The 13,581-nt window shown below is 40.8% G+C and overlaps 2 protein-coding genes across 3 annotated transcripts; both read left to right on the forward strand.

The window, feature by feature from the left end:
- The first annotated feature begins 837 nt into the window (after positions 1 to 837).
- On the forward strand, positions 838 to 7,388 carry LOC123974729 (thyrotropin subunit beta-like). The gene is made up of 3 exons (XM_046055586.1): positions 838 to 1,001; positions 6,496 to 6,658; positions 7,125 to 7,388. Exons 1-3 carry the CDS (start codon positions 838 to 840, stop codon positions 7,386 to 7,388), a joined length of 591 nt encoding a protein of 196 aa, XP_045911542.1.
- A 537-nt stretch (positions 7,389 to 7,925) lies between these two features.
- slc25a55b (solute carrier family 25 member 55b) lies at positions 7,926 to 11,861 on the forward strand. 2 transcript variants are annotated; one of them, XM_046056479.1, is made up of 10 exons: positions 7,926 to 8,054; positions 8,905 to 9,014; positions 9,440 to 9,565; positions 9,952 to 10,007; positions 10,473 to 10,563; positions 10,643 to 10,761; positions 10,866 to 11,061; positions 11,166 to 11,323; positions 11,451 to 11,526; positions 11,631 to 11,861. In XM_046056479.1, exons 2-10 carry the CDS (start codon positions 8,992 to 8,994, stop codon positions 11,788 to 11,790), a joined length of 1,005 nt encoding a protein of 334 aa, XP_045912435.1. In that variant the 5' UTR covers positions 7,926 to 8,054; positions 8,905 to 8,991; the 3' UTR covers positions 11,791 to 11,861. The 2 variants fall into 2 exon arrangements, with proteins under 2 accessions (XP_045912435.1, XP_045912436.1); XM_046056480.1 differs by lacking the exon at positions 7,926 to 8,054 and adding an exon at positions 8,294 to 8,317.
- The last annotated feature ends 1,720 nt before the right edge of the window (positions 11,862 to 13,581 follow it).

Consider the following 13,581-nt stretch of genomic DNA (forward strand, 5'->3'; position numbering starts at 1 on the left):
TTGACCCAGGATTGTACATTGCTCACGATGTGCTTACTCATACAACAATGCAATTAAAAAATAATATAAAATAAAATCAGACACAGGCTACAGTATAGAGAACACAATATATATACACTAGAAACAAACAAAAACAATATAGAGAGATTGAGAAAATAGTGCAATTAAGGAGAGTGCAAAGGATGCAGGAGTAAATTATTATTGTCATAATAAATATCATTATTTTGTACATTTCGTAGGTGGATGTGATATACAGGTACACATATGTACATGAATGTACATATGTACACAGTGCGATGGAGCATAGTGCAAAGGAAGCTGGAATAAATAAGTAGTATTATGTGCAGGTGTTATGTGCTTGAGGTAGGAGGATTTAGTAAACAGTATATAAAACATGAACAGTATGAACAGCTCTGAAATAGAAGAGCTGTTCATACTGTTCATATTGTAAAGTCCTCAATGGAGGGCAGGTTGGTATTGATGATCTTTGCTGCAGTCCTGACTGTCCGTTGTAGTCTGCTCCGTTCCTTTTTGGTGGAAGATCCAAACCAGACAGTGATGGACGTGCAGAGAACAGACTGGATGATGAGGGAGGATGAAAAAAAAGAAACAGTCAAGCAAAATAAACAACACAGCACAGCCATGAGAACTAGAATAATAACAATACCTTTAAATAAATAACTTAGTGAAAAGCATAAAAATAGTTCTACCTGTGACACCCATGGACAACCTCAATTTGTTTGTGTGTGTATGTCTCTGTGTGAGTGTGTGTGTCTGTGAGTGCGTGTGTACTTGTGCATAAGCCTGTTGCAGAATGTAGTTGTTAGAGAGAGTGTGATGCCACAACAGCGCCGCACCAACCCCAGCAACAGGCAGGCAAGAACCCCAGTAGCCAGGGAACCCCACGACCTTCCGAAAGGGCAAAGGACCCAAGACCACATGTGCCAGGCCAAGGGAGAACAGCAGAGAGCCGTGCCGGGAGCCCCCGCTGCCGCCAGGGAGTGAGAACGTGGGAGAACAAGAGACGACAGCCCCCAGCCTAGGCCAGAACCCCGCCACCCCCAACCCTCCGTGGCCCTCCCTCACCAGCAGTGAAGCAGCACCCTGCACACACACACCTTCTGCCCCCCAAAGGAAAGGGACAGCAGCCATCCCACGACAGCAGCAACAGCCCCACAGCCCCAGGAGGCCACCAGATGCACCCAGCCCCTAGGACCAACCAACTGTCAGCATGGAACCCAGAGCAGCGAGGTCACAAACACCCACCCTGACTACATGATAGAGTTGATCAAGGAGGACCAGAGAGACTGGAATTTGTTTTTTTATTGTAAATATATTTTTAAAGGAAATTTTGTACATTATATGTTAGTTTGTGTAAATAGGTCTGGTCTGTAAATTATTTGTATCCTGTGTCAATTCGCTGCTGCAACACCGCAATTTCCCCTCGGGGATCAATAAAGTATCTATCTATCTATCTATCTATCTATCTATCTATCATATGTCAGTGAGAATCATGTATGACTCTATACTATACTAATATGTATGCATGTATGCCTCTATACTAATGTCACTTAGGTCCCCCAGCACGCAGAGTGATGGGGAAACTGGGATGGGGTACCTTAGCCATATCGATAGATCTTCACATATTTTCTGCCAGAGCTTTTGGACAGGTGCACATTGCCACATAGCATGCATGTAACTATCAGATATGTTACCTTTGCAGTTAAGGCAGATGTTTGAATGCCTAAGACCCATTCTGAACATCCTTTGTCCTGTATAGTGTGTTCTATGGAGAGTTTTATACTGTATGAGTTGTAGATTGGGATTTTTAGTCATTCTAAAAGAATTTCAACATATTCAATATCTTTATAGTCCAGAAGTTTTGGTCTGGACTAATGGATATACCTGTCTCCCACTTTAAAAATGGGAGAGAGAGACTGAACCAATTTAACAAAACCAAAGAAAATACTAAAAAATGCCTTGATTCTGGAGGTAGGAGTTGTGAAAGCAAGTGTTGAAAAGTTTTATTTTATTTAAACGTCAGCCTTGTTATCTTATAGCCTAAATGCTGTCAGAATTGTACCATTTATTTAGGCTGCTCATTCTCCAGGAAACATTTTGTACAGCAAACATATGGTGGGTCCATAGCCAATAGAAATACCACTAGATCCATCTGCAGTTTTCTGAATAAATTATGTGTAGCTAATTAATTGCGTTATCATAGTTAAAATAAAGTATCTTCTTTGTATAAGGTCACCACATTTAGAGGGGTTTTATTTTTGTAACGATATTAAGAGCAAGTTTATTGCAAAACCGCTCGTAGTTAAGATTAGACCATTGAAAACGGCTCTGTTTCCCAGCATGCCACAGGTGTCCACATCACTGTTCACATACAAATACCTACAACACAACAAGGGAAAAACGGGAAATTGGGCAATGTCACTGCAAGTTTTTGTTTTTTTGTTTTGTCGCGGACAGCAGCAATGTCAAGATAATATTTTTGGGGTTTTTGTTCGCACCATTACAAAGGTTGCATGCACATACGAGGGTGTATTAATACATCCTGTCAGCCATATTTCCTTTCGTGGGCGGAAGCTCATTGTAGAGGTCACGTGCTGAGTGCTAGTCACTCCACCAATCACCTTGGGGAAGGTCTGAGACAGGAGCCAATAGTTACCCTTGCAGGGTATCACCTGATTTGGGTGAGCGAGTGAACAGAAAAATGGGTCTGTGGTTGGTTCTCACAGGAGAAACTTGGTGACATAGCTTCCCGGCATCACCGGTGGATGTGACGCTCACTGACTTGGAATCGCTCGCGGCTGGCAAATGAGCACGATGGATGAGGTGGGGCACAGCTCCAGAACCCAATTCAGACTACTCTCCCCCCACGTTTTGTAACTTGTTATGAAGTAGGACGGAAAAGTGTCTTTTTCATAGTCTTATTAAGGATGGACAGTTTGCTCTGCAGAAGGTATAAATGAAGCGCCATGTGCTACTGTTTTGATTTCATTGCGATTAAATTTAATAGGTTTAAAGTGACGTTTGCAAACTTGACTGGGTAAGTCAGGTGTAAGGCTGAAATATGCTGGTAGTTAATGTGTGTTTCTGAAAGATTTACAGGTACATGTCAAACACACACACACACACGCACACACACACAGGCGTAGATATAAAATTTTAATTGTGGGTTTCTTTTAGGTGTTGCAATAATCAAACCAAATAAATTAAAATTGTCAATAAAGGATGCAAACTGAAAAATGACTTGTTGGTGTTGCAGTGTAACCTGTTGACCTCGGGGCATAAGATGAGGCATGGCCCCTATAAAACAAAAGGGGTTCATGTTTCTGACTGACCCAGTTCCAGGGCCCTTATCGGAGCGTGTAGAGTTACCCGTTCAGTATGATCTCAAACAGAAAGCCACAGAATAAAAACCTCAAACATCAATTGCAAACGTCATTAAGGTAAGGAAGACAATGAATGAATGACAACAATGAAAATGTTTAACAGAAGGGAGATCTAATGCTTTGTCCTTTTAGTTGGCCTATTCCTAAATTAATTCTGGGACTTTCAATCTTGTGGCTGCTGATTGGAGTCGATCGCAGCACTACAAACCTGCCTGACAACATTCACTCTTGAATACAGAGTTTCAGACTTTTTCAGAGTCCCGTTATTCAAACAGAAAAATTTCATACCCCTCAACAAAATCTGCATTGGTAACACAAGTACATTTAGACACTCGTGAAATAATTTATGATTTATTGTGACTTTACAGTTTTATCATTTCTCAAATTCACCCATTTTTTCTTTCGATTTATATGATGCCCCTATTTTGTGACTCTGTTGCAGGACAGCCATTTGATGACAAATTAAGATATTGGTTATTGTTTCTGGGCACAGGACACAGATGCCATCTTGTAATCTAAAATAATACTTTATATTTTTTTCTCTTTAAATTCAGTTATGAAACATAAAATATTGTAGCATGGTGTGTAACCAGCACACCTGCTGTGCACAATGTTCTTCAGGAGGCCACTGTAGAGTATTGAACTTACTGATGCTCTGGGAGATGTGTAGATCCATATTTTAAATAGCTGTCTTGCCTATAATCCACCTATCTCAAAAAAGCTGAATCTGTGTCAGGGCAGATAGTTGGTGAACTGTCCATGACCTACTTTGTTGTAATTATCTGATGGATTTGTTACATACAGTAACTGAGACCCAACATGATAAATGTAAAAACAGAATAACAGAAACATGGGTCAGGGCAGAAAACAGTGGCTAAATCTCAAACTGATCACTTCATATGCATACATATACTAATTAAGCTCTGAATAGGTGTGTGTATGTCTCAGCATAGATTTACAAAATTTTTCTTAAAGAAGCCTGATCTGTATTTTTGTTGACCATATAAATTGCACATATATTCATCTATATGATTAAACAGTTTGACTTCAAGATGAAAAAGTCTGCCTTTTTTGCATTTCTCAAATGATGAGAGTTATTCCATTGTTTACAAACAGTGCTGATGTAAACAAACTACCATCCACTTATAACAAAATAGGTCAATTGTCAATTGTCCCAAAACGACATATGCAACTGTTCCCCACAACGACATGTGCGAGCGTTGGAAAGTTCTAATCCACCAACAGGTGTATCAAACCTTAAGTACGTTACGAATGTCATGTGACCTTAAACACGGGGTTAACTTTGTGAAATGGTCCTAGTTTGGTTAGGTTTAGGAAAAAATTGCGGCTTTGAGTTAAAACAAGTACATTACGCAAGTAAAATAAGTCATGTGACTTAACTCATGTAATGTAAGTCATCTACGAAATTTAACTTAACTTAACTACTACTATATAACTCAACTTTGACTTTCTGCCTTGTGGACTCAAACCTCGGGTTCAACGGGCTCCTGTCTGAAAGTCATGAGTTAACTTGATCCATCCATCCGAACCACCTCCCTACCCAGACTTTGTCACTCTTTATACTATGTCACCTGACTTCCTCCTTTGCTGGCATCAAGCAGCCACTAAAGGTCGTGGCCTAACAATAAATGTAAATATGGGCTGTAATAAACCGCTGCACAATTGATTAGCCGTTTTTCAGGTGAGGATGGGCTTGAATTTTGTCATCTCAACATGACAACACAGCTGCAGCATTTGAAATATATTAAGCACTAGTTTCTGGTACTTTAGTTTCTGATCACCATGAGCATCACTAAGAATTACGGGCCATATAGCCATATTTGGCAGTGGTGCTGCTTCTACAAAATTCATTAAACACAATGTGATGTAAAAACAATTGTCAAACTCACAGTTCCCAAGTGTCTGGTCACCAGAACCATGGGCCCTTTATCCACAATTGTTTTCATCATGTTTATTGACTACTTTGGGAGGGAAAAAATCTGAGGGCACATGGCCACTCACATTAGGAACAGATGGGAATAATGAGAGCATTAATGGCTTAGATAAGGAGGGCATAACCTTTCACTTGGGTAGGACAGAAACATGTGAGTGCTGACCCAGCATGAGCCAGATGAGATCACTATTAATAATCAAATTGAATTCAGAATTATTTGATCATAAATGTGTTGATATAACTTGATTTAATTTAATTTAGCTTTTGTACAATTTCTTAAAAAGCTTCTTTAATGGTGTGGATTATGTCTCCAGGCCCCTGGGGGAAATTAGAAAATGAAAAGCATAATATTATTTTCATCCAACATATTCAGTTTTATCTAAATTGAATTATTCTTTTACATATTTCTTTATGTTTGTTTGTTTTATTTGTAAATGAATTATTTTTATTATGAAGACATTTTATTTTCACATTTCACAGCTCATTCATATACCAAATTTGCAACCGGTAGTGACACTGTGACATTATGTAACAATAGTATGACCTCCTCCTCACCCCTCCCGTGCCAAATGGTTGAGCCCATTTTCTTCATTGTGGTTCTTACATGTTACATGTTAAAATGAACACTGTACATTCATGCACACACAACACACACACACACACACACACACACACACACACAAACACACACACACACAAACACACACACACACAAAACAGACCCACATGTTCTTGTTTTGAGACCACTTTTAACTTGCTGACATGTGATTTCTGGAATGATGCTGTAGTCTACTGGGGCAGGTCAGGGTGGATTAGGGTTTCCATAAAAGAGGATGATCTCCTTGGTCTTTTCAGATATTCACAGAGGAGAACAACAGGGGAGAGTTGGGGGACTGAGTGGACACAAAGAAAGCAAGAACACAGATTTATAGGATAACTGAAATAATTTCCACTACAATCAAATTGTGAAAAAAAATCTACATATGTCAAGGTGTGTTTTTTCTCTTTAATTTGGGTTTGCATACACTTTAACAAATTGATATTGTTGCAATGATATTGTACTGAGTGCATCTGTTGTCTTTTCAGAGTGACTGTCTCAAACTGTCTATGCATTCACCTATGTGTCTGCACTTTCAGCATGCCTTCGTTAGTGTTGAAATATATGCTGCTGTGCGCGTTGATGGGTGGAACGGCGTGTGCCTGTGTGCTGAAGAATCATACCTTATGGATTGAGAGGCACGACTGTGCCCAGTGTGTAGCTGTCAATACTACTATCTGCAGTGGCTACTGTTACACACAGGTGAGACGCACACATACTCACACTTTTCATAAGAACACTTAATTTTGAATATGATGCAAAAAAAAGGAGAAATATTTAGAGCGAAGTGTATAGGCCAATTAAGTGATGTTGAAGTGGTGATGCGATAAGGATACTTGATGCAACACCCTGTTGCTTGGGTGCAATGAGACAGGGAGGTCGTTGAAAACATACTTCAGCAATATATTTTGCTTCAGCATCTTAAATGTTCTAAAACACTGTTCAAGTTCAGTATGTGGATCAAAATGAAAATCACCCATTTGTTGAATCTAGATACATTGTGAAAGTGATATGGAGGCGAATAAACATTTCTCTCGTTTAGATTTATTGGCACCAGGATGTCCCTCAAGAAGTGTTACCAAATTATAACCCATCTTCTGACAGGCACCCCATTTCATTCTGTTCAACCTGTGCACCGCCTCTAACAGCCCCGATTCCTCTTTTCCAGGACACCAATTTGTGGGGACGGTTTGGGAGGACCTTCGTCATCCAGCGTAGCTGTGTGCCTCTCTCCCTGGTGTACCGAGCCGTGCCAGGCTGCCCTCAGGATGTCAACGCACCGTTGTATTATCCGGCAGCCCGCCGTTGCCGCTGCAAGCGCTGCGACGCACGCTCACACCACTGTGTGCGCACCAGCCGATTCTCTTATGAACAATGCACCATGGACCTTGGCAGCGCGAGGAGCCCGACCCAGCCCGCTCTGGAAACCTGAACATGAGCTGATACAAGCAAATGCACACGCATGGCAGGGCTGCAGCTGTTGGACTAGATGGAGCAGCAGTGTTTCTGCTTGTTGATGTTATTGTGGTGCATCTCAGCCACTCAGCCGGTCGCGTTGTTTTCTCTAGTTTGATAGTCAAGATATTGCAACACTGTGTTGAGCATGCACTGTAGCTTCACTGTGAATTGTATTGCCTGTGTAAATGAATTAAATGAAAATTAAAAAATGGAAATAAATGAGTGCATGATAACTAGGCCTACATTTCTATATAAAGCAAAGTCTCATTTAAAGGTTTCTGCGCTGAATATTCTCAGTTTGGGAGAATAATAACTATATATATTATTAACCATAATATTATTGTGTCAATTAGTTATTAGAGAGCAATGCTGCATATAAGAGCTCTGAAATGAATTTATGGGGCCTGATCAGCTACACATGGGTTCAAGTCTCCTCCCAACATCAACGCAACGTTGCATCATACTAACCGGTTCCTGAGACTAGTTGTTCCAGCCTACTTTACAAAACTCTTTTCATTGGCCAAGAAGTCAGGTCGGGAACATCCGTTACTGCCGCATGCTCTTTCCATTCGTTCATTGAGTCCTGCTGCTGTGGGGAGGAAGAGTCGGAATCTGAACATTGATCCATCTTCATTTAAAGGTAGACAGGTTCTTTTTGTTTTTATGAGATGTAAAATAATCATGTTTTTTTTTAAGAATACTGTTTTACATTGTTGAAAGTAGCATATTAACAGCACGGCAGGTGTAGGCCTACAACATTTACAAATGTGTTTTTCTAATTGACCCCTAAACACCTGTTTGCATGATTGCAGACTCACTGTGTTTAACAAACTGAGGCTTGGGACACTTTCGAGCTTAACGTGTCATCCATTCAGGCACATTTAATACTTAGAAGCAAAAAAAGTAAGTTTTACAGAAAAGTCGCAAGATTCTCCCTTGAGTTTTGGAGCATTTGAGATTCTTCTTGAAGAGCTTAATTATTTCTAGTCCAGACATATTATGAATGTCACTGAATGTGCAAAATATAGTTGTCTATGTCTGTGAGTGACATTAATCAGGCAATGTATTGCAGCACCTTTTGCACACTCCTATTTGTTTCATCCAACTTTTCTGATTCTCTTAACTTGTTTGATTCTGTTAATCATCTCACTGTTACAAATATAATAACGGAAGATAAATAATATCAAGGTTGTTTTTATTTATTACTTTAGTCACTCAGTGAGTGTAAAGTTTTGTAACCCCTGGACACATGACCTGTTTGCAACTGTAATTCCCTCACACAGTAGGCAGATGTATCCTTGAAAGCTATTTGGACTGTGGTTTGGTTTGTGATTTATGATATTGCGATGACTGAAGTTGGCTCAATTTCCTGGCTACCAGTGCAGTGGGTGGAGAGTAATGTTGAATTTATCCCTGGATCTGCAGGGCTGGACTTGCCTCTGTGTGCATATATATAACCCTGAGTTTCTCTCTACTCTTGCCTTGCTCAGTGTCTCTTAGGGACTCTCCGCCTGCACTCCCTCTACGGCCGCCTCCTTTGTGCTGACCAACTTTTGCACTCCAGACAACCAAGAACCATGGCCCAGCAACAACAGATTAGGTATGAACCTGCTCTATCCAAACCCTCCAGCATGAAACCATAGGCTGCTGAGAGATGAAAATACGAATAAAGCATGCCTATTCCTCCTAATTTTATGGAGTAAACAAATCTAGTTTGCCATCTGTTGTTTCCCTAGAGTTAACATGGCAAATTATAGAAGCCTTAGGATGTATAATGCCTCCTGCACATGTGTGTATGTTTGATTAACTCTGTTGACATGCTATTTTTGGATGACCTAATTCCCAGAGTCACATTATACCAAGGTCTGTTGCAATGCTAATGCCTGATGAATGACCAATCCTTCTATTGCTTCAGTTAAATTACAGCAGGTTTTGTCACCTTGTCCGAAAGTGCCCTGCCTTACTCCACTTGTAGGAAAAGAATGATTGCTATGCACATGTCTGTTTTGACTTATCCTTACACAGCCTTCCAGCCAAACTGATCAATGGAGGGATTGCAGGCATAGTAGGAGTCACCTGTGTGTTTCCAATCGACCTGGCCAAGACCCGCCTGCAGAACCAGCGCAGCGGGCAGCAACTCTACAAGAACATGTAAGAACAACACCAGCCAAAAGAAAATCTTCCATTGTCATTGAAAGGATCTTCACATGTATTGTCAAAAACCTGCCTGACATTTTAAACTTCATTAAATGCACAATATAATAGTCCTTTCTTACCATGCACGTTCTTTCAGTCTATCCATCATTACCTTTGAGTAACACCCTTAGTGTAAGGTATCTTTCTGCGGTCATTGACCGTGTAGATTTATTTCAAAGTATTAAGCTTGAGCTCCTCTTCTTCCTTCCTTGTATGAAGGCCATGAACAGTTTTCCTTTCCAAGCCCTGGTTGTATTATATTATACTCACTTGATGATGATTGCGTAACCATCAGGTGTTTCCTATAAATTTGCTGAACTAATCCTTTTTTCCCCCTTCAGGATGGATTGCCTAATAAAGACAGTTAAATCTGAAGGCTACTTTGGCATGTACAGAGGTAGGACTAGTCACACTGTCCATACTAACCTGTAGAATATTGTCCTTGGACAGAATATCAAAGATATCATATAGTGGTATTTTAGATCTGATATACATTTATTATGTGACCAACACGTTTCTCATGTGACCTAAACCAAACCTACCAATTTCTTCAAAGAAAGAAGGAAGCCTCTCGTGAGCAAGGTTAATTTCTTCGTCCATGCTTTTTCACTGCACAGCCTGCACTGAAGCTATGTCCAATTTATGCCTCTATTGTAAACTATTGCTTCTTTATCTGATTGACAACCTCTGTGATCCAGTGAATGGAGTTAATTTTCTTTTATAGCCATCTTACTGTCTTTAGTTTCCCTACTTTTTCCTATTTATTTCATTTCTCTACTGTGCAAGCAATCTACTCAGTGTGTGTGATTCAGGAAGAGTAGTTGGTTCATTAGAATAAAGAGCTATATGCTTGTTGTTGCAGGTGCTGCAGTAAATCTCACCCTGGTAACCCCAGAGAAGGCCATCAAACTAGCTGCTAATGACTTCTTCCGCCACCAGTTGAGCAAAGATGGGTGAGTAGTGGCACTCAACAAGACAAGACTCCTTCACTGCAATGTCATCCTTCGTTTTTAACCCAGTATGTGTCTTCAGTGGCAGGTTGACAGTGGTCAAGGAGATGTTGGCAGGATGCTGTGCAGGAATGTGCCAGGTCATTGTCACCACACCCATGGAGATGCTCAAGATCCAGCTGCAGGATGCTGGCAGGCTAGGTAATTACAAGGAAATCCGATGAATAGATTACATGCATCAAATAATGCTTTGGGATGTCACTTTTTATGCCCTGGCAAAAAACACTTTTTCCTATATCTGCCAGTGGCCCAGCAGAGGGTGATGCCTTGTGTAGCAACAACTCTGAAGATGGGGGGGACCAGTGCTGTTCTTAGCCGTTCATACAACACCAGCCCTGCGCCTCAAGTCATGCGAGTGTCCGCCACACAGATCACCAGAGAACTGCTGAGGACCAAAGGAGTCCCAGGATTGTACAGGGGACTTGGAGCCACATTGATGAGGTGAGATGGCATTAAATACTTGCTCTTGTTTACCTGGTTGTCCATCTTTGGTCATCGGCCTGCAAATGTGCTGAACTTAATCTCCTTATTTGTTGCCTTTTCAGGGACATCCCGTTCTCCGTTGTGTACTTCCCTCTTTTTGCACATCTGCACCAGCTCGGCCAGCGTTCACCTGAAGACCCATCCGTGCCCTTCTATTGGTCCTTCATGTCTGGCTGCTTGGCTGGATCCATTGCTGCTGTGACTGTCAGCCCTTGTGACGGTGAGTGACTGGTCAATGTCTGGGGGACTGGGAACTGATTATCAGTTTTATTTTCAACTGAAAACTAAAGTTGTCTCATAGATTTAATCAATTCTTAACTGAAATAAGTTTTGTGTCACTTGTGCAGTGGTCAAGACAAGGCTACAATCCCTCAAAAAAGGAGCAAATGAAGAAACCTACAACGGAGTGGTGGACTGTGTCAGGTAAAGTAGTCATACAAACATCAAACATTATGCCTTTCACTCTCCAAGGGTAGCATGACTGGCCCATGTCACATGTTAACCCTGCACTCTCTCTTCCATTGCAGAAAGATCCTGAGAAAGGAGGGCCCCGGAGCTTTCCTCAAGGGGGCCAGTTGCAGGGCCCTGGTTATTGCACCACTCTTTGGCATTGCCCAGGTTGTGTACTTTGTAGGAGTTGGAGAGTTCCTGCTGGGGTACACCCCCTACAACATCTACTCTGTATAAACAAGATGTTTCCTAGTCTTTCTGCCGCCTCATTAAATTACAGGCTGCTATGCCCTGGGCATAGCCATGGACCCAGCACTGTGTACCTTCTTTATTATTGGAGGCTTTCAGAGCTAAAGGGACCAGAGGGATTCCATTTTATTTTTAACAAAAAGTGGTTTCAAAATATGCCTTTAGCATGACTATCTCTTAAGGAGTTGATAGTCCAACAATGATCGCCATTTCACCTAGATCTGACTTGACTGTGCCAGTGGCACCAAACCTTTTCTCCCTGTTTCCTTAGATTCAGCCCCCATCCCTAAAAGCACGCTGTATCAATTACCCTTCACTGTAATCTGTGTATATCCCCTCCAAATGCCCCATCTTGGCAAGCACTAGGTGATGGCTATTACATGTTGTTGAAAACCCTTACTGTGTCAGGGAGCATCTACTAAATAATGAGAAAGGCAGACTTGAAATTTTACTTGAATAGCTTCAATCCTGTTGAAAGGGTTAAATGAACCTTGGCCATCGATGTTGCTCTCTTTCTAGTGTATTTGTTTTTGAAGCGGATGTCATTTGGTAAATAAGTTCTCTCACAAACTGATTGTTACATGTTGTCTTCTAAACAACCTGGTTGGGGAAAATATCTGGAAAACAGAAGTGGGTCATGGCTTATGAATGACTGAAACATTTGGACTGCATGTCCACTGGGATGCCATACAGGGATTCTGTGTTGCATTACTTTCTGTTACAAGGAGTGATTTCTAGTGCTTCTGAATTGGTTGGGCCCTTGTCTACCCTGCTTAATAGTTGGTAACAAGACGGTAGCTGTCCATAGGTGCTTTCTGGGGTTTATTTTTTAGAACAATTGTGGTTGACTGTACATCTTTCTGTGGCAGCTTACACAACTCTGTTTTATGTAACGTACAAGTTTGAACTCCAGAGCTAAACGGCTCAATAATGCCTTCTGCAGTTGACTTTGTTGAACTGCTAATGTGGTGATGGACATGTTGTTTGACGGTGGTAAACTAGACTGATGATGGACAAGATTTATTTATGGCATTTGCTGTGCTTTTGGGACCATGTCTACTAAAAAAAAGTGCAACACGGTTTACATATAGCCACTTTCTCTAAGTTGACTGTGGTTGTCTATGACTGGTCAGGTATCTTGTCAGAGATACAGGCACCCACTTGAATGTATCATGTTGGGGATTTAGCAGAGCAGAGTGCGATGTAGGGTTGCGCACTAATTTCATGGGTCAAACTACTGTAACAATTTTAACAATGTAAATATTTATCATGTATTTTTAAAAATGTTCTCAAATGGCAAGTTAAACTCAAGCATTTCAACCAGTTGAGAAAATTATTGAAAATTCATTTTAGAATTATTAATGAATATAAATACGGATTTCCAAATGCTGAATAAATATGTTTAAATGCAGTTTACTTGTGTTATTTGTGGAGTATGTGTAGCTTGAATTATTTCATATTATAGTATATAGTCACAAAGGTGGAACTCAGTCATATATTCTTTGGTAGGGTTGTTGGAAATAGCAGAAGTCACTGGCATGGATAAGTTTGTGGCAGTTAAAATGATCACGCTGCAGTGTTGGGGTAACTCTACCCAGGGGAGTCCTTGAGCCTTTGCCGCGTTGCACACATAACTATCCCCTCAACTAAATATTCAGCTGTTCTGTACGCTCAAGTGCAGAAAGATGAAACTGACGTGGAACTCATGCAACTAAACCTGGAAACCTACTTAATCGCAGGGGATATCAAATGTAATCAGCTGAGAAGAAATCACTTCAT

Source organism: Micropterus dolomieu, linkage group LG08 (assembly GCF_021292245.1).
Source record: "Micropterus dolomieu isolate WLL.071019.BEF.003 ecotype Adirondacks linkage group LG08, ASM2129224v1, whole genome shotgun sequence".
In the NCBI taxonomy this organism is placed as follows: domain Eukaryota; kingdom Metazoa; phylum Chordata; class Actinopteri; order Centrarchiformes; family Centrarchidae; genus Micropterus; species Micropterus dolomieu.